General features: G+C 42.1%; 1 protein-coding gene across 1 annotated transcript in view; it reads left to right on the forward strand.

Moving 5' to 3' along the window:
* Window positions 1–24,068, forward strand: part of PGBD5 (piggyBac transposable element derived 5) — a 120,032-nt gene that overhangs the window by 91,803 nt on the left and 4,161 nt on the right. The window contains exons 4-5 of the mRNA XM_012935099.2: window positions 14,005–14,185; window positions 16,923–17,120. Of these exons, the coding sequence (XP_012790553.2) occupies window positions 14,005–14,185; window positions 16,923–17,120 (379 nt within the window). The remainder of the gene's footprint in view (window positions 1–14,004; window positions 14,186–16,922; window positions 17,121–24,068) is intronic.

A 24,068-nucleotide genomic window follows, 5' to 3' on the forward strand; every position in this document is an offset into this window, starting at 1 on the left:
TTCTGTGGCAGGGCATACCCTTTTGCTCTCTCTTTAATTTTGGGTGTTGTGGTTTGTCATTGCCCCATTTTATGATGGGATTGGATGTTTTTTTTCTTGTAGAGCTCAATAAGTGCCTTGTATATCTTTGATATTAATTCCTTATCAGAAGGGTATTGGGTGAATATCCTTTCCCATTCTGTAGGCTGTCTTTGTATCCTGATCACTGTTTCTTTTGTGGTGCAGAAGCTTCTCAGTTTAAGATAGATCCATTTGTTTATCTTTGCTTCCAGTTGCTTGGTCAGTAGCATATCGTATTTGAAGGTACCTTTAGTTTTAATGTCATGGAGGGTTTTGCCAACCTTTTCTTCAATGTACCGTAAGGATTCTGGTCTGATGTTGAGGTCTTTAATCCATTTTGATCTGATTTTTATACATTGTGTTAGGTAGAGGTCTGAGCCCATGTTTTTGCATGTAGCTGTCCAGTTTTTCCAAGTTTTCTAATATTTTGTTAAAGGATCTTCACATAGAACTTCTAGCCACTTCATTTTGATTCCAACTGTTCCCTTCAAAGAAATTCAAAGCATTAAACCTATAAATTTGAGAAATATTGGAGTTCTTCTAAAATTTATTGCCATAAATAGTATTTTTGTCCTATATTTATTTATTTACTTATTTATTTACTGGAACACCATGAGATACAGTTACAAAGCTTTCATTTTCCACCACCAGTGTCCCCGCTATCCGCCCCCCCCATTCTAACCCTCCCCCTGTCTCTCTGTCAGACAATTGTCCTCATACTCTTTCTCTCTACTTTTGGGCATTATGGTTTGCAATATAGATACTGAAAGGCTGTAAATTTTGGTCCTTTATCTACTTTCAGCATACATCTCCCATTCCGAACGATCCTTCCAACTATCACTGACTTAGTGATCCCTTCTCTATTCCAGCTATCTTCTCCACCAGCTCATGAGGCAGGCTTCCAGCTATGGAGCAATATTCCTAGTCCTTGTGGTCCTTGTGTCTACTGTCCTTAGGTGTCAGTCTTATGTTATTTTATATTCCACAAATAAGTGCAGTCATTCTGTGTCTGTCCTTCTCTTTCTGACTCATTTCATGTAGCATGATTTTTTCCATGACCATCCATTTAGAAGCAAATTTCATGACTTTATCTTTTCTAGCAGCTGCATAGTATTCCATTGTGTAGATGTACCAAAGTTTCCTTAACCAGTTGTCTGATCTTGGGCATTCGGGTTGCTTCCAGATTCTGGCTATTTTGAACAGTGCTGCAATGAACATACAGGTGCAGATGTTATTTCTGCTGTGCTTTTTGCAGCCTCAGAATATATTCCCAGGAGTGGTATTATGGTTTCTATGGAAGCTCAATTTTTAGTTTTTGAAGGAATGCCCATATCGTTTTCCAGAAAGGCTGGACCAGTTGGCATCCCACCAACAATGAAACAGAGTCCTTTTCTCCCCACATCCACGCCAGCACTGGTTGTTCTTGTTCTTTTGGATGTGTGCCAGTCTCTGTGGTATGAGATGATATCTCATTGTTGTTTTAATTTGGATCTTTCTAATGGTTAGAGATGTAGAGCATTTTTTCATGTGCCCTCTGGCCATCTGTATTTCTTTTTTGGGGAAGCTTCTGTTCATTTCTTTTCCCCATTTTTTGATGGGGTTGGAGGTTTTTTCCCTGTGCAATTCTATTAGTGTCTTGTATATCCTGGATATTAACCCCTTATCAGATGGGTATTGGATTGGGAGGATTAGCATTATTAAAATGGTAGTACTCTCCAAAGCACTATACAGATTTAACATGGTCCCTATAAGGATCCCCCTGACATTCTTCAAAGAAATAGACAAAACACTCCTGAAATTCATACGGAACAATAAACACCGATGAATAGCTAAAGCAGTCCTTGGGAAAAAGAAGATGCGTGGCATCACCTTCCCCAACTTCAGACTGTATTACAAAACAGTAGTAATTTAAACAGCATGGTATTGGACTAGAAACAGACCCGCAGACTAATGGAAGAGTTAAATATTTTGTTACAGACTCTTAAATATATGATTACTTAATCTTTGATAAAGCAGCAATAAATGTGAAGTGGAACAAGGAAAGCCTCTTCAACAAGTGCTGGGAAAACCTGATAGCTACCTGCAAAAAAAATGAACTCTGACCTCTGTCTAACAAAAGTCAGATCAAAGTTGATAAAAGACCTCTATATCAGACCTGAATCCATAAGATACATGGAGAAAATGTAGGCAGAACCCTCCATGACATTGAAGCTAAAAGCATCTTTAAGGATGAAACACCACTGACCAAAGCAAGTGGAAACAAAGATAAACAAATGGGACTACATCAAACTAAGAAGCTTCTGTACATCAAAAGAAACAGTAGTTTATTTTTTAAGTGTCCAAATGCCCTGGGGGTGATAGAGTAACAACTCTCAGTTCCTAATCAGTTTTTCTGCTGACCTTTCCTGTGACCACCTGAGTATCACTAGCCAATCTGTAATTTCTTTTTCTCATTTATCTCTGGTATTTTAAGTGGTCATAATCTTCACCCGAGCCCAACTTCAGCCTTCTGAGGACTACAACAATAACTTGGTACAGTGAAATCACAAAGCTGAAGTTCGGTCTTGGTTTCTCTTGCAAACACAATGGTAAATCCAAAATTAAGTTCAAGTTAAAACAAATCAGGAAAAAATGCTAGCTGCTCAGTCATGCAAATGCTAATAGGTTGGTCACTGTCAGTCATGTCAAAAGTTCAGTTTTATATGACAGACTTCTAAGTCATGCATGAGTCCTTCATGTTTTCTCAGGATTAGAGCAGAGAAATCAAACAAGAATCACACCCTCCCAAGTCTCTTATCACATCTGCTTCCACTGTCTCCCACAAAACAGGTGACTAACTTCAGAATGGGTGTGGGGGCTGTGCACTGCTGACCCTGAGAACAGCAGAATGGCGGAGGGTCATTCATGCAGCAGGCTGGAATCCATCTCTTTGAAGCCTAGGAGGGGTCTTGTATAGTGGAAGTCATTTATAAGAATCTGACAATGTATCTGATCATATATTTTTATGGTATTCTGCAGGCACTGTGGCTTTCTGTTGTTTGTTAGTTTTTTATTGTGACCCTGCATGGAGTAAGGCCACTGGCACTGGCATATTTTCCCCACAGCAGGGGCTCACTTCCTAGTGTCTTTGTCACATTAAATTAAGGCAAGAGCAGTTTTTAATTTTTTTTTTAAAGAATGAATGCTATTGAAAATTAAGTAGGCTACAGTAACTTTCCAAGGCTGATCCAAGAGAAGTCAGAGCACTGAACAGATGCTCGGATCGGGATGTGGCTCAGTGATAGAGTACATGACTTGCATGCCTGATGATCTTGGTTTCATCCCAGAACCAGTAAAAATCATAAAATCCACCATGGTTTAGTTCAAGGACAGTGTGTGATAGATTTCTGAGAGTGCAAGAAGTAGGCAGTACACAGTTTCTGGGAAAAGGAGGCAAATGTGATGAGCCTTGGGAGCATTAGAGTGTGGGTATGTGTCTCAAAATGCTGCCCATGCCGAACGGCAGCACTGTCTTGTTTATCCTCAAATCTCGACATATCCTCACACTAATCTTACAGGAGCCCTGGCTCAGGTCAAGGGCATTGTCCCGCTATGTTTTTGTAGGCCTATACAGCGAGGATGCTTGCTTTCAAAATTCTTTTTTTTTTCTTTTTAATTTTTTATTTTATAAGGTAATTCACAATATTGATTACATTTAATATTCAAACACCAATACCCCCACCATTATACCTTCCCACCAGCATATTTCGAATGTTTCCATCTCGAACATGGTGGATTTTGAGGCCCTGACTCTGAATTTTCATAGAAACAGAAGAAATAGGCAGGGAATCGTTTCTAAAATGAGTGTTTGGGGGCTGGAGCGATAGCACAGCGGGTAGGGCGTTTGCCTTGCACTCGGCCGACCCGGGTTCTAATCCCAGCATCCCATATGGTCCCCTGAGCACCGCCAGGGGTAATTCCTGAGTGAAGAGCCAGGAGTAACCGCTGTGCATTGCCGGGTGTGACCCCAAAAAACAAACAAACAATAAAATAAAATAAAATAAAATGAGTGTTAAAAATTCTGCTCATTGGATACGAAACACTTTGTACTCTATGAAACCATAGCTAGTGTCTCTGGTTTTGGCTGCCCACGGCCATTTTGAGAATAAATGCTGATGCTGCATTTTTTCAGGGTCATAAGTCAAAAACTGTCCCCAAGCCTTTGTGTTTGCAGAAATGGAGTTAGCCTAACTCTAATTGTCCAAAACCTCCCTGGTGATCTGGGAAAAGGAAGAGGTAAGATGTATATAGATAATGCTTTCAGTTTGTGGGAAAAACAGCTTTTTGGTTCACACCTGGTGATGCTCGGGGTTTTTCTGGCTCTTCACTCAGCAATTATTCCTGGCAGTGCTGGGGGACCATATGGGATAACGAGGATCATATCTGGGTCAGCCACGTGCAAGGCAAACACCCTATCCACTGTGCTATTGCTCCAGCCACACCTTATGATATTTTTGAGGCTGATGTGTCTCTGCAGACTGTTTTCTTTACAGTATCAAAATGATTGGCAATTCAATGGGAAAATATTGTAAAATAATTTATTTGATGTTGTATTGACAGTTTGTGATGCAGAGCCTGGAACGAAGGAAGGAGGGAGAGATAAATAAAAAATTTGGTTTAAAGAGCAGATTCCTTTGGTTTGAATGTCTTTTACCTGCGTCAACAGTGCTTGACCAGGGATCTCAGAGAGGAGTGCTACAGGCTAGAGAGCACTGAGCAAAAGGTATAGGGGAACAATTACTAGCAGGAGCTTTATGCTCATTGGTACATTTCTCCAGAAGAGGATTGGAAAGATTGACAGTTTGGGGCAGAACCTTCCTATGTGACATACTCTGGAGGTAATTGGGCTTCAGGAGTCAGTCAGGATTCAAAACGAAACTATAGAAAGGAATCCTATAGAAAGGAATTTCTCTCAGCTGTACCTGTCACAGGTGAGTCCAGACAGCCAAGTGAATATCCAAGAGGAGTACTCTGCATCAGCTTTTCTAGGCGTTCTAATCTGTGGATTAATGGCAGATTGATTCTAATGGGGTTCAGCAAAAGATAGTTCGCTTTAATAGAGTGCTCACTGGTGCCAACCTCCTTGCTTAAGCACTTTACTTAAATTATTAATTTTCTCTTTACAATAACATTATGATGTGGTTTATAACATTATTCTGTCCCTATTTCAGTGAAGAAACTAAGGCACAGAAATTTTAATACCTGGCCTACAGTCCCATTCGATTAAACCCAGCCTGCCTAACCCCAGAACCTACTCTCCTAACCATTAAGCTATATTCTCTCCTTAAGAAGAAATTGTTCTCATTTTAAACAAAGACTAAGTATCTTCATTTGTGTTTATTTTTATATTTGTTTTTGTTTGGGGGCCACACTCGGCAGTGCTCAGGGCTTTCTCCTAAGCCAGAGGAGTAAGTCTCTGCATGCATAGGCTACTCCTGGCATGGTTGGGTGACCATACGGGGTGCAGGGATTGAACCCAGATTGACTACAGCAAAATCAAGCATCCTACCTGCTGTACTACCAATCCAGCCTCCTTATGTATCTTTCTTATCAAGTTTAGTTGTTGTTTGACATTCTAGTATCATTTGCTCCTGGCATCCTTTATTTTGAGACTTTTGTTAAAAACAACTTGAAATATTTCCACTAAAGGTTCTTTGTATGTCTCGTTTTGTTTTGGAGCTACACCTGGCAATGCTCCGGGGTAACTCCTACCTCTGCACTCAGAAGTCACTCCTGGCAGGCTTTGGGGACCATATAGGATGCCAAGGATCAAATCTGGGTCAGCCGCATGCAAGGCAAGTTCCCTACCTCCTGTACTGTCACCCTTGCCCTAATTTTTTTGAGGGGAGGAGGATGGGATAAGGACTGTCAAGATAGGTAAGGGGCCTCAAGAACCCTTCCTGGCAATTTTTTGCCAACTGGGCAATGGTTCAAGGTAATGTCTGAAGGGTACAGTTCTGCTAATGTCCTGCAGTATTGGGGATTACTTGGGCCATCCCTGCAGTGTTTGGGGACCTTCTGGGTTATACCTAAGTATGCTCAGGGGACCATATGGTACTTGGGATTGAATCATGTTTGGCCCTATGGAAAGCAAGTGCCTTAGCCCTTATATTATCTCTCTCCAGGTCTCTAATTTTACTTTTTTTTTAATTATTTTTTTTTCTAATTTTACTTTTAATGTTTTTCATACACTAAATAAATGCAGTCCTTTGCTTCTGACATGTAACTAGATTAACTTAAAAAATGGGAATCAGAATGTGATTTATTTACTGGGTGAATTTTACTTGTAGAGTAGAAAGCTGATGAAGGCAAAATTCACCCATCTGTTTAATTGTGCCATGACAAAGGACTTTAGCTTTCATTATCTACAATAGATTTGATTGCCAGGATTAATTTGACTGGGAACAAGACATTTGTCAAGATTTCTCTGATATTTTTGAGAAAGTAGCTGAGAACAAATGTCTTCCTTAGTCTTTTGAAGAAGTTCGTTTACCCAGCCCTCCACTTGTCAGGTAGGGAATCAGAAACAACAGCCGCGTATGTTTTAGTGAAGTGTGGATATGTGACTCAGGCCCTGATGTGATCACACTAAATTTTGATCCTTTCCCCAAGACTGAATTTACCATGAAAAGGATATGAGGTGTATTCAGAGAATGCTACAGAATGTGCGCCCCTGGGCCTGTCGTTTTGAAAGAAAGCATCACCAGGATTTGAGATTGGGGATCTAAGAGAAACAAGTTTCTTTCTTGTAAGGCTTGCTACTGCCAAGGAATTGCTTAAGAAGAAAAGGGCACAGAAAAGTCTAAAAGCGGAGTCCTGGGGCTGGAGAGATAGCACAGCGGGTAGGGCGTTTGCCTTGCACGCGGCCGACCCGGGTTCAAATCCCAGCATCCCATATGGTCCCCTGAGCATGGCCAGGGGTAATTCCTGAGTGCAGAGCCAGGAGTAACCCCTGTGTATTGCCAGGTGTGACCCAAAAAAAGCAAATAAATAAATAAATAAATAAATAAAAGCGGAGTCCTCCCTGACCATGCTCATGGTGAGAGACAAGTGAAGGGAAAGTCAGGGGCGATGGCTTTGAGACTGCTAGAAATGAATTAAGGGTGGCAGGAAGCAGTAGCTATCAACTGACTTTTTTTTCCTTTTTGGGTCACACCTGGCAATACACAGGGCTTACTCCTGGCTCTACATTCAGGAGTCACCCCTGGCAGTGCTCAGAGGACCATATGGGATGTGGGAATTGAACCCGGGTCAGCCAAATGCCCTACCCGCTGTACTATTGCTCCAGCCCCACTACTGACTTTTTAATGTTCTTTCTCCACCCTCCTTTATGATTACCACCTTATCCATAAGACTGCTTGGAATTTGAAATATGACTAACCTGACTAGAAATTAGATTTTTTTCCCCTCTGATTTGAATTCATTTAAAGCAGTCACATGTGTCTCGAATAGATACTGACTAGAGCTTTGCTAGACAGAAAAAAAAAATTATTTCTCTTCCCCAACAGAGTACTGTTGATACAAACAAAAAAACCAAGGTTCAGAGCAATAAAGTAGTCTCAAATCTCAAAAGCAGGTAAGTGACAGAGCCCATTCCTATCCAATTTAGGGCCTGTGTGCTGTCTCCTGTGACTGACTCGTTTCTTTTGAACTCGAGTCAACGTTATTTAATGGCTCTCACACTTGGGCCTCCCCTCTGTGTCCCAGATGACTGCCTCCCCCTGCACCATCTCTGTGAGAGTACGCCTTGTACTCCTGCACCATTTCCCTGTTGTTAGCCCTCACCTTCTAACTCCTTGCATCCTAAATGAGACCAAGGGTTCAAGCAAAGAATTATGGTGCCTTATGACTGACCTCCAGTATGCCCAGAATTAATACTGGAAAAACTCAATCTTCATCTATTCTGTAAGAGAAATCTGACAACACAGCTGAACCAGGTTGCTCCTGGAAACAGAAGATCACCAAAACCCCAGTGACAGCTTGATGCATGCATCAGCTCTTGCTTCTTCATCATCTTGAAGTCCTTTAGTCACTGCTTCTGTTACCAATATTCTTTGGGGAAAGTGGGGCAGGGTGTGGCGAACTTAAGTCCATCTCTGAAAATTTTTGACCCATTTTCGAAGTGGGACCAAATTAAATGGTAATGTGTTATATGTGTCTCAGAGCTATTACTACCGTCCTATTTTTGCTGTCACAATGCCACTATAAAATACACAACATTAGTAGAAACCAATTGGGGGCCAGAGCAGTAGTACAGTGAATAGGGCATTTACTTTGCATGCAGCCAATCTGGGTTTGATCCCTGCACCCAGTATGGTCCCCCAAGCCCCCCCTGGAGTGGTCCCTTAGTGTAGAGCCAGGAATAAGTCCAGATCACTGCTGGGTGTGGCTTCCAAACAAAGCAAACAACAAAAACCTATTGGGACAAGTAAAAATGCCATGTTTTAGTAAATTATTTTTCTTCCCTTCCTGTCAGTTTATCTAAAAGTTAGTAAGTCTTTTATTAACTTTTAATAAACTATTACCAGCTAATAAAAGAGTAATAAAAACATTTTTTGGTACAAGTGAAAAGCTTGAAAACTGAAACAAATATTTTGCTGCCTCAAGTTACATGTGAAAGAAACAGGAATTAGACATTGAAGCAAATGGCGGTCAGCATTGTCTTTGAGCTTTAAAAAGCTCATTCCAGATAGCACGGTGTATACATGTGTGGGTCTTGTGAAGCCTCCTTTTAACATTACTGATGGATTGACTCAAAGGTGGCTTTCCAATCTGGACACAGGAATCTGTACATTTTCATTAGTAACAGCAATGACTTAGGGGTAGAAAAAGATGCTATTGAAGGTTATGACTCTTTCATGGAAATTATACATTTTTCATCTTAGCTGAAGTTATGGGTTGACATCTTTGTCCATAGAAGTAATTTGGTCTCAGTAAACCAGACTTAGTGAAATACTGGATTGGCAAAAATAAACAAAATACCTCATACTCTGGGTTTCTAAATTTGAGTTTCTAAAAATTGAGCATCAAATAGAAACAGAGAGCCCACATTGTGTGAGGAGAGACAGGCTGTATGTTAATATAGAAATGATTTGTTACGCTGAATTTTAAGTAACGTCGTAATTAGAAACTGAATTTCTACTCTGTTCTCTCTTGAATCCCATGATCTTGAAGAAATGACAAGATATACAGATCCAGTCATGTTTTTTTCCACAAGATTAGTGAAGTTTCTGAATAATTTACTCATCCTGGACATGTCTTACTTACTCTTTACCTCTCTCTTCTAGTTTTCCTCCGGTCTCCTTGATGCTTCCTTTCCATTTTTCTGTGAGCTCCTACTCCATGGTCTTCTCTCCACCTCCCTGTAACATGATCCCAAGAGCAATCCAGAATTTAATTCCACGTGATTGACTCTCTCCCTTACATCTACATCCAGCCTTTTCCTCATGTTTTCTCTATGTGGTTGCTACTTGGGGTATCACAGGCATTTTAAACTCAACATAATCACAACTGGACTTACATGTCTTACACGTACCGCTTCTTACCACAGCCACCACTTCACCACCTTGTTAGTTTCTTTCTTCTCTCCACATGTCCAAGTGATGATCCATTACTCACTCCTTTTTGCCCAGTGCTGACTTCTCCATTAGGCAGAGCAAGAACCGTGTTTCTGACACTTAAAACCTTTCACGAATATGAAAACATTTGTTTCTCTTAAAATCCATAAGGGATGAAACCAAACTTAAAAATTGAAGTAAAGGGGGGCTGGAGTGATGGCACAGCGGCCTTGCACACGGCCGACCTGGGTTCGATTCCCAGCATCCCATATGGTCCCCCAAGCACCGCTAGGAGTAATTCCTGAGTGCATGAGCCAGGACTAACACCTGTGCATCACTGGGTGTGACCCAAAAAGCAAAAAAGAAAAGAAAAAAAATAAAGAAAATTGAAGAAAGGGATTTAACATGTATAATGTTCACATATTTTCCCTTACGTGAATGCAGTTACAAAATAGAGTTTTAAAACATTTTATGAAGGAAGAGTGATGAAAATTGCAATCCTGATGCTGCCTGTTTCTAGCTAAGTGGGCACACGTCTTACCCATGGCCTAGAGAGGTGATGATGGTAACTTTGGACAAGATCTGAGCAGATGTCTTTCAGCTCTAATTCCTGAGAAAGATTACATGCTGCTGGAAATTTGGAGCTGCTTCCTGGCCTTGACTATTCTTTCATGGATGAACGTGTGTCAGGAAGTTCGTCCTTTGCTTGAATTGATTAGTTGCATACTTTGATACATATATTTTGTAATGAGGAAGCCAATGGCCAAGTTCTCAGCGATATGTGGAGAGTTCCCTGGTAGGTACACTGGTTCCTTTCCACAACCCTAACTGAGACCATGGACTAACTGAGATTCTTGCAGTCTCTGTGTGCCATGCCTGCCCTCTCCCCACCTCAAGAATATGGGAGAGAGAGCACAGGGAAATCAGAGGATGATGCATGAAGACTCACAGCACTCTGAAACTCAGGTTATCCAGGGACCTGTTAGATCTGTCTCCTGAAAGACTTTGTTGTTGAAAGCAAGTTTATAATGCTCTTACTCGGCCAGTGTTTCAGCTGCAAATGTAACCAATTATGGAAAAACTGTAGGCAAGAATCCATTAGAAAGGTTATTATTAGATCTAGGAGATATCCATGTTTTCTGAATTTAGGCACTGTGACCCTTTCTAGTTAGTACTTAAAAGGCCTGGGCAATTACTGGTATGCCTCACCCTTAGCATGCCACATTTGGACTTGATTTCTTAAGTCTTAATTTTCCTGAGAACAAAAGCTGAACTTCATCAGGAGAGGGGTCGACCTCATGGGTGGCTTTGTTGGTGCATCTGAACTTGGTGTGTGTGTCTTGTACTGGTTTGTTGATTGGTCCCTGATGCTAAGATACACTACCCACCTCTGATACTTAAATCCAGGTAAAAAGTGTGTGAAAGAAATCTCAAGAGAACCCTCCCCAACACTAGCCCAGCCTTCATTCAATGTTCAGACTATTCAAGTAGCCATTTAGCTTGCTTGGAGAGTCTCTGAGGGACCATTCATTGCTTGGTAGCTGCGTTAGAAGGAGCTGGACAGATCTGCTCTTTACCATTTTAATACATTTATCCTTCTTCTGCCTTAGAAAGATCCCACTCAGCATTCTAACATGCAGCTCTCTAGCCATAAGAAATAGCTTTTGGAGTCTTTCTTTTCGTCAAGCTTCCCATCACCCCATTTGTTATAGGCTGATATATGTCTCCCTCTTCCCAGCTCATTTGTTGAATCTTAACTAACCTCAGTCCTGTAGAATATACCCATCTTTTTAAAAAAGTATTTAAGTTATAGTGAGGTCATGTGATTAGTAAACTTGGAAGTGGACATTAGGACACAGACACAATGACATTGAACAGAGAGCCAACTTCTTGATCTCATATTCTATTTTACATAGCTCTGAGGAAATAAATAATGAATGTGTTACTTCCCCCTGACCCTACATACACAGCCCCCCAGACTTGTGCTACATTATGGCAGCCCTTGTAAACTAATACACCAACACCAAAGCACTTCTCTACACCTGGTCAAATGTAGCATTTGAAAAAATTCTGGTCATGATCTGACCAGAAAAGACTGCTGCCACCCTTGTCGTTACGACAGGTGAAGATTCCATTGCCTTCTTAGCCCATCATGGAAGTAAGTGACCTACAGTCATCCACATTCAAGGTTGATGTTTCTTTTTTCAGGAGGAGGTGATGTTTTTGTGTCATACCCGACAATTTGCAGGGGTTACTCCCAACTCTGTGCTGAGGGATCAAGAACTTGGGGTCAGTAACATGCAAGGCAAGCACCTTAAACTATGTATTGTCTCTCTGGCCCCTTTACTTTTGTTTTCTAAAAATATTTATCAGTGCATAAGGCACTTGCTTTGCATTATGGCTACCCGATTCAAATTCCTGGCACCATGCAGGTCTCCCAAACACTGCCAGATGTCACGCCTGTGCACAGAGCCAAGAATAGCCCCTGTGCACCAGGTGTTACACCCTGAGAACCACTAGGTGTGACCCAATGTCAAACCAAAAAAATGTTCTTGCTGAGTCACATTTCTTCTTGCTGAACATTTGTTCTTGCTGAGTCACACATCCTTTACCAGATGCAACTACAGTTTTTAACTAGGTTGGAGGATTTCAGTGTAATCCTGTTAATTTTAGCCACCTCAGACAGAGTATGCCCATGACTGCTCCCAACTTGCAGGAAGATCTTGGCAGAATCATCAAGATTAGGCTTTAAAAGTTCCAGCAGCATACCTCTCATTTATGGGTTAAAATTCTGAGTGAAGATGTGGGATTTATTTTACGGTGACGTATGGAACAAAAATATAACTGCCCCTAAGATAAACTTCGTCACACAAGTCCAGCTAAGATATCTGGGAAAGGAGGGCAAGGGTCCAAGCAGAAATCCCATGAGAATAGCCATAGAAATGGGCTGTGCTGAAGAAAAGGCCCCTAATCTGAAAAAATCTATTTGAGCCAGAATCACATGTCACATCTGGCTGAAACAATCGTGTTTTCTACCTCAGTGTCTTTAATCTCTACCAAAGATAACTTTTTTGGGAATTGAGACGGTAAAGGCTTAAAAACCCCAAAATGGAATGGTGGAGTCTTGCTGAGTTACCTGAAGAAACCACTAGTTACCATAGAGACTTTGCCTGTAGCTGCAAAGTCATTCCTTTCAAGGAATCACAGAGGAGTGTTTGGGACAGCATTAATATTTGCAAGGTTTTTTTTTTAACAGTGTTGATATTCACAAGTTTTGTTGGGTTTTGATGTTCTTTTTTTTTAATTAGTACCACATTCATTAGCTTTTTATCTGTCTCAGGAGCATCAGATATTATTGTTTGATATTTATCAAAAATAAATTGATAATATTTACTGAATGTTTCACTAAGGGTGGGTATGGTGGATATGCCCAAGTCCTCTATAATTCATTTCAAATTTTGTTACTGAGGCATTGTGGCAGTTTGCATGCCCTCAGCAGTTTTGTGCTACAAAAGACTTTCAGGCTTAACCTCATTTCCTACCAAGTGTCAGCTTCGGTCCCCAAGAACTGACAGGCCGAGGTATGCACTGTGTTTAGATTGCTGCCAGCAAAGACACTCAGAACATTGCATGAGAACTGTTCTCCCATTAGGACCACAGTAGTTGGTGCCCTAGTTATTCACTCTGCCAGTCAGGGGAGGGCTATATTCCTTCCTACAGCTGTTCTTTTTGATGCTGTGTGGAACCAAGTGTGGAAACTAATTGCTAATTCTAGCACACCCTCTCTGATGGTCCTCAAACCCCAGGCGAACTCTTAATTCCTGACTCTGTCTTCTGCTTGCAAGGTGAGATGAATAGTACCATTCTGCCTCTGTGGAAAATGCACAGATAAGTTCATTTCTTCTGTCCCCTTATGTGTCACTTCTGTCCCCTTAAAGGTCACTTCTCTATTCCAGAACTTGGTGATGTTTGCTCTGACCTCAGCACCCAGGTCTCCGTGTTTTCCTCCCTCTCTCTCTCTTTTTTCTTTTCTCTCTCCCCTCCCTCCCACACTCTCTCCCTCTCTCCCTCCCTCCTTTCCTCCCTTCCTCCCTCCCTCCCTGCCTCCCTCTTTCTCTCGCTCCCCCCCTCCTTCCTCAACATTTCCAAACTGAAGAATTGAGCTGTGCAGTCAGCTTCCTTGGTGAACTTGGAAGTGACCTGGACCCTCTCTGAGCTGAACACATGACAGTAACCCAATGAGAGAGTGGCTTTCCCACCACTTCTGGCCCGTGACAGAAGCCTGTCGCTCTTGACGTTCTTGCTTGGCCTTCTGGTGATCTGTAAACCCTGTGTATCTCTGTTAAAGATTTATGTCCACCTGAAGGAAGGCGGGGGCCCAGATGGACTGGACACACTGAAGAACAAACCACAGCTGCACAGCATGGTAGCCCGGAACCTTTGTAGAAATGCGACAGGCAAGAACTACATCATCTTCACAGGACCAAGCATCACCAGCCTGACACTGTTTGAGGAGTTTGAAAAGCAAGGTCAGTCAAGTGGAGAACTATTTTGAGCATAGTGTTTCTCTTCCCTAGAGACACGGCGAGAGAGAACCAGAAATGCAGGTTTGAAGGCGCAGTATAAGCCAGGAAATGCCAAGCAAAGAGACCTTCCCTGAGAGTTCAGATCAGTCTCAGCCCGCAGCATGTCTGAACTCTGCTGAGCACTGGGGAGCTGTAAGGATTCCAGGCTTGAGGTTTGGGGAACAAAGCTCCACCTGTCTTCATTACATATTTGTTTGTTTGTTTCAGGACCACGTGTAGCAGTGCCAGGGGCCATTCCCTGCTTTGTGCTTGGGGGGTTAGGGGGATGGTCAGTCCTGGAGGTGCTTGTGGAATCATGTGGTGTTGGGAATCAAATAAGGACCTCTTGTATGCAGAGCATGTGCTCAGCCCATTTAGTTCTCTCTTGCCCAAAGGGACAGTGCCAAGTTTTGTTTTTGCATGTTGGGAATTGAACCCAGGGTGTCACATGGCAAGGCAAGTGCTGTACCTCTGAGCCACATCCCTGACCTCAGAACACTTCTCTCTCTTTTTTTCCCTTTGTTGTAAAGATATGACCAGTCAAGAAGTTCTAGTGTTTCCATTTATTTGTGGTCCTATTTTTTTTTTAATGCCACATATATGAGGACTTAAAAACATTAGAAATTTCTCATTACTCTGGAGGCCAAGTCAAGATGACCCCTCTTCTATGCTTTAGGTTTATCAGGTGCTTCCATGAAGGAAGGGTTGAGGGAGAACTGTGGGATCTGTTTTCTTAAGGGCATTGACCTTTTTTCTTGTGGGTTTCTCCTGAACCACAAGGTGGAGGCAGTCCCTGGTTTCTCTTTTCCTCCTGGCCTGGGATTCTACATGTGAAGTCTAGTGCACAAAAGGACACGTTGTTCAGTTATTGAGAGAATTTTGCATGGAGGATCAGACTGTGTCATGTGAGCAAGTTGCAGAAAGTTGGCGCTAATACATGTTATCCAGCCGTCCTGGGAAAATGCCTTTCTTCCTTGAAGCATAGATGAGAGAACCACGGCTGCAAGCCCAAATGTGGGTGCCATGGGGACGGCAGTGAAACCCTTGGGAATCCTTGAACTACCCTCATAGCATCCATGTGCCTCATGGAGGCCCAGTACCTTCCTTGCACATTTGTATACCATTGACTGGATTCCGGTGGTAAAGTTCAGTCATCAGTGTGGGTCTGGTGCACATAGTGTGTGAGGCAGAGCAAAGATGCCAAAGAGGTATCACAGGTCCCCAGATCTGCTTCTCTAAGAACTGAACCTGCTGGTTAAGTTCTAGGTGCCTGACCTAGAAAGGGGTGATCCCCAACTCAGAGAATTAAGAAAACAATAGAGAAGAATTTTCTGGTGTGAAAATTCCAGAAAATGTATGTAATTTGAATTTTCCCAGAGCAGTCAAATATTACGTTGTCTATTTTTTTTTAAATTAAGTATCAAAATCTTTAAGCCTTGTAGTCCAAGCAGTATCTCTTGGGCTTGAGCTGTGATGATTAGCACTTACCAGGCCATAGATGGCTGCCCCACCCGTATGTCTTGCACTACAGATTCGGACTGGTGCCATTCCCACCAAGTATGCTTTTCTAAGCATCTGCACTATGGTAAACTCCTAGGCAGCCAGAGTTAAAGGAACTGTAGATCTAGGGAGATGGCTCGCTGGACTTGAATGCATGCTTTGTATCCCAGGGCCCCAGGTGCCACCCCTGACACCACATAGCCCAGGCACCTTCCCAGCACCGCAAGAAGTAACCCTGAGCACCATAGGGTGTGACTCCAAAACAAAAAGAAGTTGTAGGTGAGAGCTGAGAGTCTAGCTGTTTCTCTTAGGGCCCAAAGATTTATGGTGATATAACAGCCAGAAAAGACATTTATCTAATAATCATTTATAGCAAGGAACAGATTAATGAAAATGAGTAATGCTCAGATATTCTTCACACTTACCAAAAAATGCATTTACTTTTTAACTGCCTGTGTCTACGGAGACCAGGGATGGTGATTGAAAAGTGCTTATCCTCATTCACATAGTTCTCCCCTGTTTTACAATCCTGAAACCCTAAGGGTAATAGAGGCTATTCCAATTCCTTCTCCCTCAGGAGGCTCCTTGATCCAGTCACTGCACTTTATACTTACTGGTCTGCTGCAGGTTTTTTCATGATTCTTTCCTCTCACAAAGCTTCACAGGGGGATGATTCTCCTCCCCCAACAGCTGCTTATGATAGCTGTGTTGACAGGTAACTTGCTGGACCTTTCGCTGCTCAAATTATGGTGAATAGATTAGGGTGACTGAACTGCTATCACATGGACTATGCTCGATATTACCTTTGCCCTTTTAGCTGCGAAGCCCTTCATGGGGCTTTGTGCAGCTTCAGTTCTTCAGCAATAACCTACTAAGTGCAAATGTTCTAGAATTTGAGGGGATAGTAGGCGCTTACCATTGTCCCTTGCACACAGTAAGCACTGTAACACAGAGAACCATTAGTACTTTGCTGCTTACATTACAGTTTCACTATGTGATTCTAATTACACTTCTGCCAGTACTGGGAAAGATAGCCTGTCTGGAATAAGAATCCCCAACTTTACTCTTCTAGAGCAACATTTTGAACATTCATTTTCCTCTGCCTCAGAACAGGGTAGTGTCTGTCCTTGAATATGGTGCAGGGTGCAGTTACACTTGAATCTCTCATGTGTATCTGGTTTGGGATCCCTCCCATCCACAGGGATTTACTGCTGCGGACTGCTCAGCTCCAGGAAGAGTGACTGCACTGGCCTGCCACTGTCTATGCTCACGAACTCCACCACCACCCCTGTCCGGGGCCAGCACTGGATCAAGATGAAGGGGAATATGTCTCTGATCTGCTGGTACAACAAAGGGCACTTTCGTTTCTTGACCAATGCCTACTCTCCCATGCAGCAAGGTAGGCACAGACCATTGTGTGTATGTATTGGGGGCTGATGGAGAAAGGCATTGTGGGGATGTTGGTGAGTTTCATCAGGACTTGAGTTACAAGTCCCCTATTGACTTTGAGCCCTGGGGTTAGGATGATGAGTAACCCGAGGTTCCTTGAGTACCTTGCAATGTGTAATGCTTATATGAGTTTCCTCTCATTACTTGTTAGCTGTTGGGGATTTATAGTGGTGGTGCAGCTTCCAGATAACTTCCCCTAGGTAACTCATGTTGTACATGACTATGTTAATTGGCTGTGTTCAAAGGGCATATATACATTCATCTTCACATACTGGGTTTTTTGAAAAATCTCCCTTGATGGGATGAGAGTGAAATAAATTAACCACCCATATCATTTTAGTGTCTTTCTTAGAAATTAGCCATTTGCTTTGAAGTTAGGGGACTGTATTCACTTGAATTAATAACAAACTTTGTGGGGGGACAGCAGACTCAAAGTCATAAGCAGGAAATTTTGCACAAAGTTTATATTTAACTCTAGGAACAGAGAAATAATTTTGCATGTAAAGTGTTTGCATGCCGCCAACCACAGTTTGATTCTCTACACTGCATGCCCCTGAGCTTAACCAAGAGTGATTCCTGAGCACAAAGCCAGCCGTGCACACTGCCAGATGTGGCCCAACCCCCTTCCAAATAAACGAAATGAGTACAACTAAAATTCTAAAAGTCCTGGGAAGAAAATTCAATGACATACCACAAACTATTTATACCTAGCTGTAGGTATAAATACATTCCTGACCCATTCCTGCATCTGCACATACTCTTTCACATCTTTCCTCTTCACTTTTGAAGGAATAGCTGCAAAGAACTCAGAGGGCTCTGTGTGTGTGTGTGTGTGTGTGTGTGTGCGCGTGCGTGTGTTCATGCATGTGCACATGTATATGGTGTGTATGATGTGTTTAAGCTCTGTTCATTTATTTCCATCTTCCAACTCTACCCCCACGCCCCAAGTGGATAATATTTATATAAAGATTACAACCAACAAACTCAAGCATTTGGTGTTTCTAACAACCTCACGTAGGTTGTTAGAGACTGAGAGGATGCGGCCGTTCTCGAGTGCTATGGCAAGGACACCTAGAGGTGACATCTAGGACTGATCCCCCGCATGCTGAAGGTCAAAACTTGAATTGGCCTCTGTAGTCGTGTGGTTGGGGCCTCAGTTCTCAGCAGGGACATTTCTAGAGGATCATGTTTGGGAGGAAGGTGCCAGAAATGCTTCCCACAATAATTTTAAGGAATAGTCTTTGAAAAGCTATCTGAAAGTAGTACACTGTATTGCCTGATGTGGGTAAAATGAAGAAGAAAAACAGTACATTCAGGAAAGTTAGAAAGAAGCAGGCAGTAGGATTAAGATCACAAATTTTAGCGGGGAGAGATAGCTCAAAGGACTAAGTGAATGCTTCACATACCTGGGTATCCACGTTCGATCCCCAGCACCATCACACCGAGCACAAACCTGGGGATCCAGATTTGATCCCCAGCACCATCAGCACTTCCAAGCACAGAGCTAGGGATGGCCCACAAGCATCGTCAGATGTGGCCAGAATTTATACAGAAAAAAATGGTGCATTTTTGGGGTTTTATTGGGTGTGTGTTTTATTTTTATTTTTATTATTTTATTATTATTTTTTATTGAATCACCATGTGGAAAGTTACAAAGCTTTCAGGCTTAAGTCTCAGTTACACAGTGCTCGAACACCCATCCCTTCACCAGTGCACATATCCACCACCAAGAACCACAGTAAACCTCCCCCCACCCCCCAACCACCCCAGCCCCCTACCCTGCCTGTGTAGCTGATAAATTTCACTTTACTTTCTCTTTACTTTGATTACATTCAAACAAAAAACTCGCTATTGTTTGGAGTTTCCCCCGAGTCGGACCTGCTGGAAAGGAAGCATTTGATAATTTGTTTTCCATTGCTGAGAATGAAGAGATATGAGGTCGTATGGCCACAATAGCAGCTGTGAGGATTTGGATTTCTGTAGTTTAGTAACTAAGTCCAGAGGAATTTCTGCCAGAAGTTGCATCATTGCTAGCTCGTACCTCTCTGCTACTTTATATTCCACATGTTTTATTTATTTTTAAAGCCTTGTTTATTTATATTAAACTTCCCCCCTCCCCACTCCCCCTGCCCTATCCCTTCCCTTTTTAAAAATGTTTAAGTTTATAAAGTAGTTCACAATATTTGATTACATTTAATATTTGAACACCAATCTTACCACCATTACACCTTCCCACCTCCATATTTCGGATGTTTCCATCCTGAGCCCCAACCCATGCCCAAAAGTAGAGCACAGTAATATATTTTGTATTGCTTGTTATGAAAAACTGCTGAAAATCCTCCAAAAGAGTTTCCTTAGAGGAAGATTGTTGTATTTTACCCAGGGGCCATTAAGCACATAAGAGATCACTAACATGTTGTTAAAGGTTGAGCCTTGTGTGCTTTTATATATATATATATATACACACACATATATATATATATATCTGTAAAAAAATTCCCTCTAATATTGGTTGTCTCCTCCTTTAAACCCCATCAAATGTGGTGTGGTACTTTTGGAATATGGGTGGTGTGAGGTTGAGTTGTTTGCAGCCCTGCTGTCCAGAAATACATTCACTTCTGGATGAGGCTTGGCTGAGCGTGTGGAGAGCAGCCGTGAGCATGGTGAAGGTTGAGTTCTAAAGGTTTATGGCTGCCAGGGATGAGTCCTGTAGAGCGGGGAGGGGGTCTCACCCATCCCCCTCTGGGGCGCTCCAAATGAAACAGCCTGGCGTAGGGTCCAGTGGCATGGTTATGGCCTGTGTTGTGTTATGCTCCCTTCCGGGAGAGAAGAACATTATGACTCTGGATAAGTTTTTGCTGAAAACTTACCTCCCACCCAAGGTACCTAGAGCCATCTTTCAGCTTCTTTGAACAATGCTGCTGGAAAGGAGTGTCATGAGCACTTGGGAGTAAGGCCACATAATGGCAAGAAAACAAGTAAGCTCAGGACCTGGAGCTACGGGAGTGACTGAGTTGATGGTGATTTGAGTTGAGAGCCAAGCTAGACAGCTGCCCCTTGCCAGTTTTTCAGTGTACTTAAATCTTGGGACCTCAATAAAAATGGTTATATTTTTAAAAATTATCTCAGGGCTAGAGAGATAGTAGTAGTAGGTAAAGCATTTACCCTGCAAGTGGCCGATTCGGGTTCAATCCCCTTAAAAAAGCATGACTTATGAAAAAGTGCTCTTCATCTCTTATCATCAGGGCAATTGAAATAAAACACCAATAGATACCACCTCACATTAGTGAGATTGGTACACATCCAAAGAAGTAGGATCAAGCAGTGAAGGTGGGTATGTAGGGGAAAAGGAACCCTGATGCACTGTTGGTGAGAATGTCATCTGGTTCAGCCTCTAGAAGATAGTTTGAAGACTTATAAAAGAAGAATTGAGCTTACGTATGACTCAGTGATTCTACTTCTTGATATACAGTGTATGAATCCAAAGCATTAGTTCAAAAGATATTTTATTCCCCATATTTAGTTCAGACCTAGTTATAGTTGCTAAGAATCGAAAACAACCCCAAGTGCCCAAGAACAGATAACTGGATAAAGAAATTGTGATAGAGGTAAAGGCCTGATGGGGGTGACATCCAGAGCTTGGGGGTGGTGTCTGGAGCCGCAGATAGGCGTGGTCTGAGCCGGTTTTCAAGTTCAAACCTCCGAGGGACTGGACCCCACATGGTCAGCTGCCACTAGGACCCAACTTTTAAGGACTCACTCGATCTCCCCCAATCCAGGTACAGGCCCAGTGGGGATGGTCTCCAGAGACGTGGCTGCTAACCAACCACAAATTATTCTTCTCCTCCATAAGAACCATAAATTAGCCTCTTAGGTGGAATTTTCACTAGGGCAGTCTGATCACCAAAAACACGTCACTGTATCATTGTCATCCTGTTGCTCATTGATTTGCTCAAGTGGGTACCAGTAACGTCTCCATTGTGAGACTTGTTACTATTTTTGGCATATCTAATATACCACAGGTAGTTTGCCAGGCTCTGCCGTGTGGGCAAGATACTCTCTGTAGCTTGCTGGGCTCTCTGAGAGGGGCGGAGGAATTGAACCTAGGTCAGCCAGCCACATGCAAGCAAATGCCCTACCCACTGCGCTGTCACTCCAGCCCCATGAAAAATATAATAATATTTTAAATCTTGGGACCTCAATAAAAATGGTTATATTTTTAAAAATTATCTCAGGGCTAGAGTGATAGTAGTAGGTAAAGCATTTACCCTGCAAGTGGCTGATTCAGGCTCAATCCCCAGAATCCTGTATGATTCACTGAGCCTGCAAGGAGTAATTCCTGAGTGCAGAGCCAGGAGTAACCCTGAGCATTGCAGGGTATGTTCCCCAAATAAAAAAAATATGATATGCTTCACGAATTTGCGTGTCATCCAAAAACACATGGGACCAATAATTCAATAACCCCACGTCAATTAATATTACACCAAAAATACAACAGTAACAGTGAGCATGAAAGCAATGCAGAAGCCCACCAAGCTTAGTTAATGAAAAACTAGCCCAGGAGACCCAAATAGAAATGGTGCACTAGACAACTTCTCTGACAAGGAATTTGGAAGGGATCTACTGAGGAATCTTGGAGAGTTAAAAGGAACAATGGAATGCACCACCAGTAAAATACAAGAGGATTTGAGGGCAGAGATATGGAAAATGTGAACAAAATTATAAACAAAAATGACAGATCTGAAAAACCTGGTAGGTGAATGGAAAAACTCAGTGGAAGGTCTCAGCAGCAGAGTAACAGCTGCTTAGGACAGAATCAGTGAGCTCCAAGATGAGGTACAGAGAATCTCCAGACAACAACAGAAAATGGAAAAGAGACTCAAAATGAACCAACAGATGTCAAGAGAAAACCAGGATGAAGCCAAGAGGAATAACATAAAAATCATTGGAATCCCAGAGGGACAGGAAGAAAACCTTGACGAAGAAGAAACTGTCAAAGCATCATTGCAAAGATGTTCCCAGAGCTGAAGAGCACATGCAGTCAGATTCAGGAGGTCTGAAGGGTACCAGCTAGAAGAAATCCAAATAAAAATACTCCAACACACATCTGATCAGAATGACGAAAACCTTAGACAGATAAAATTCTGAAAGCAGCAAGATCAGAAAAGGAAATTGCCCATAAAGGAGCAATCTTAAGCTTCCTTAAGATTTTTTTTTCTTTTTGGGTCACACCCAGCGATGCTTAGGAGTTACTCCTGGCTCTGCACTCAGAAATTACTCCTGGCGGTGCTTGGGGGACCATATGGGATGCTAGGAATCTAACTCAGGTTGGCCGCGTGTAAAGGCAAACACCCTACCCGCTGTACTATTGCTCCAGCCCCGCTTTCTTAAGATTTACAGCCAACTTACTTGATGAAACCCTCAGGATCCAAAAACAGTGGTGGGATATAGTGGGGAAAAAACTCAATGAAATGAATGCCTCACCAAGAATATTTTACCCAGTTACACTCTCATTCATAGCAGAAGGAACAACACACAGTTTCACAGACAAACAACTCAGGAACTTCATAGACTCAAGACCACGGGTTACAAGAACAACTGAACATGCTGAACTTAAAGACAAAACAAGCCCCTCAAATACACCAAACTTTGGCAGAAATGGGACAAAACTCCATAACAGTAATGTCTCAGTGTCAGTGGGCTAAACACACTAATTAAAAGACTCAGAGAAGCAGGATGGATCAGAAAACTGAACCCAATATTCTGCTTTCTGCAAGAAGCACATCTGAACAGTCAGAGCAAACACAGACTCAAAGTCAGTGTCTGGAAAAGAATTCTAAAGGCAAACAACTTCCTCAGAAAAGCTGGGGTGGCCATTCTGCTATCAGACCACATTGATTTCAGACTGAAGAAAGTCACAAGAGACTGCGAAGGTCATTTCTTATTGATCAAGGGATCTGTACATGAGGACTTAAACTCCTAAGTGTATATGCACCTAATGAGGGACCAGCAAAATACTCAAAACAACTATTCATAAACTTGAAGAGAGACATCAATAGCAACACAATACTAGTGGGAAATTTCAACACTCCTCTCAGTAGATCAATCAGACTCAAGCTTAGCAAGGGCATACTTTATCTGAGGGAAGAAATACAAAAAAGGGGCCTAATAGATATATACGGGACACTTCATCCTCAAAAAGCTGAATACACATTCTTCTCAAGTGTGCATGGGACATTCTCCAAGATAGACCACATGCTGGGCCACAAAATTAAGAAGATAAAATTCAGACCATAGAGATTGTATCAGTGATCTTCTCAGACCATGATGTGCTGAAAATAGAAGTGAATCACATACACAAACAGAAAATCAAACACCTGGAAATTAAACAGCTCTCTACTGAACAACAATTGACTTAGAAAGGAAATCAAGGAGGAAATCAAAAGATTCCTGGAAACAAACAAGAATGAAGACACGGATTACCAGAATTTATGGGACATGGCAAAAGCTGTGTAACCACTTGCTCCCACAATCCAAAATTGCTGTCATCCCACCTCCCTCTACCCCCGGAAGTCATGTTTACACACCAAAGACACAACCCAGTTTTTAAAAAAAAGCTACTCCACCTGTGTCTTCCCAATGAAAATACTGAACGCCCTGAACAAATATGATAACCCCCTTTGTACCTGTGTTGCAAACTGCAATGCTAAGGGGGTGGTGGGAGGGAAACTGGGAACATTGGTTGTGGTAAGTGTATACTAGTGGAGGGACGGGTGTTGGAACATCATATGACTAAAATGCAATAGTGAATAGCTTTGTAATTGTCTGTCTCATGGTGATTCAATAAAATTATAAAAATAAGAAACAAATGATGAACTCTAGTATTCTGTCTTTTATG

This window comes from Sorex araneus, chromosome 9 (genome assembly GCF_027595985.1).
Source record: "Sorex araneus isolate mSorAra2 chromosome 9, mSorAra2.pri, whole genome shotgun sequence".
Lineage (NCBI taxonomy): Eukaryota > Metazoa > Chordata > Mammalia > Eulipotyphla > Soricidae > Sorex > Sorex araneus.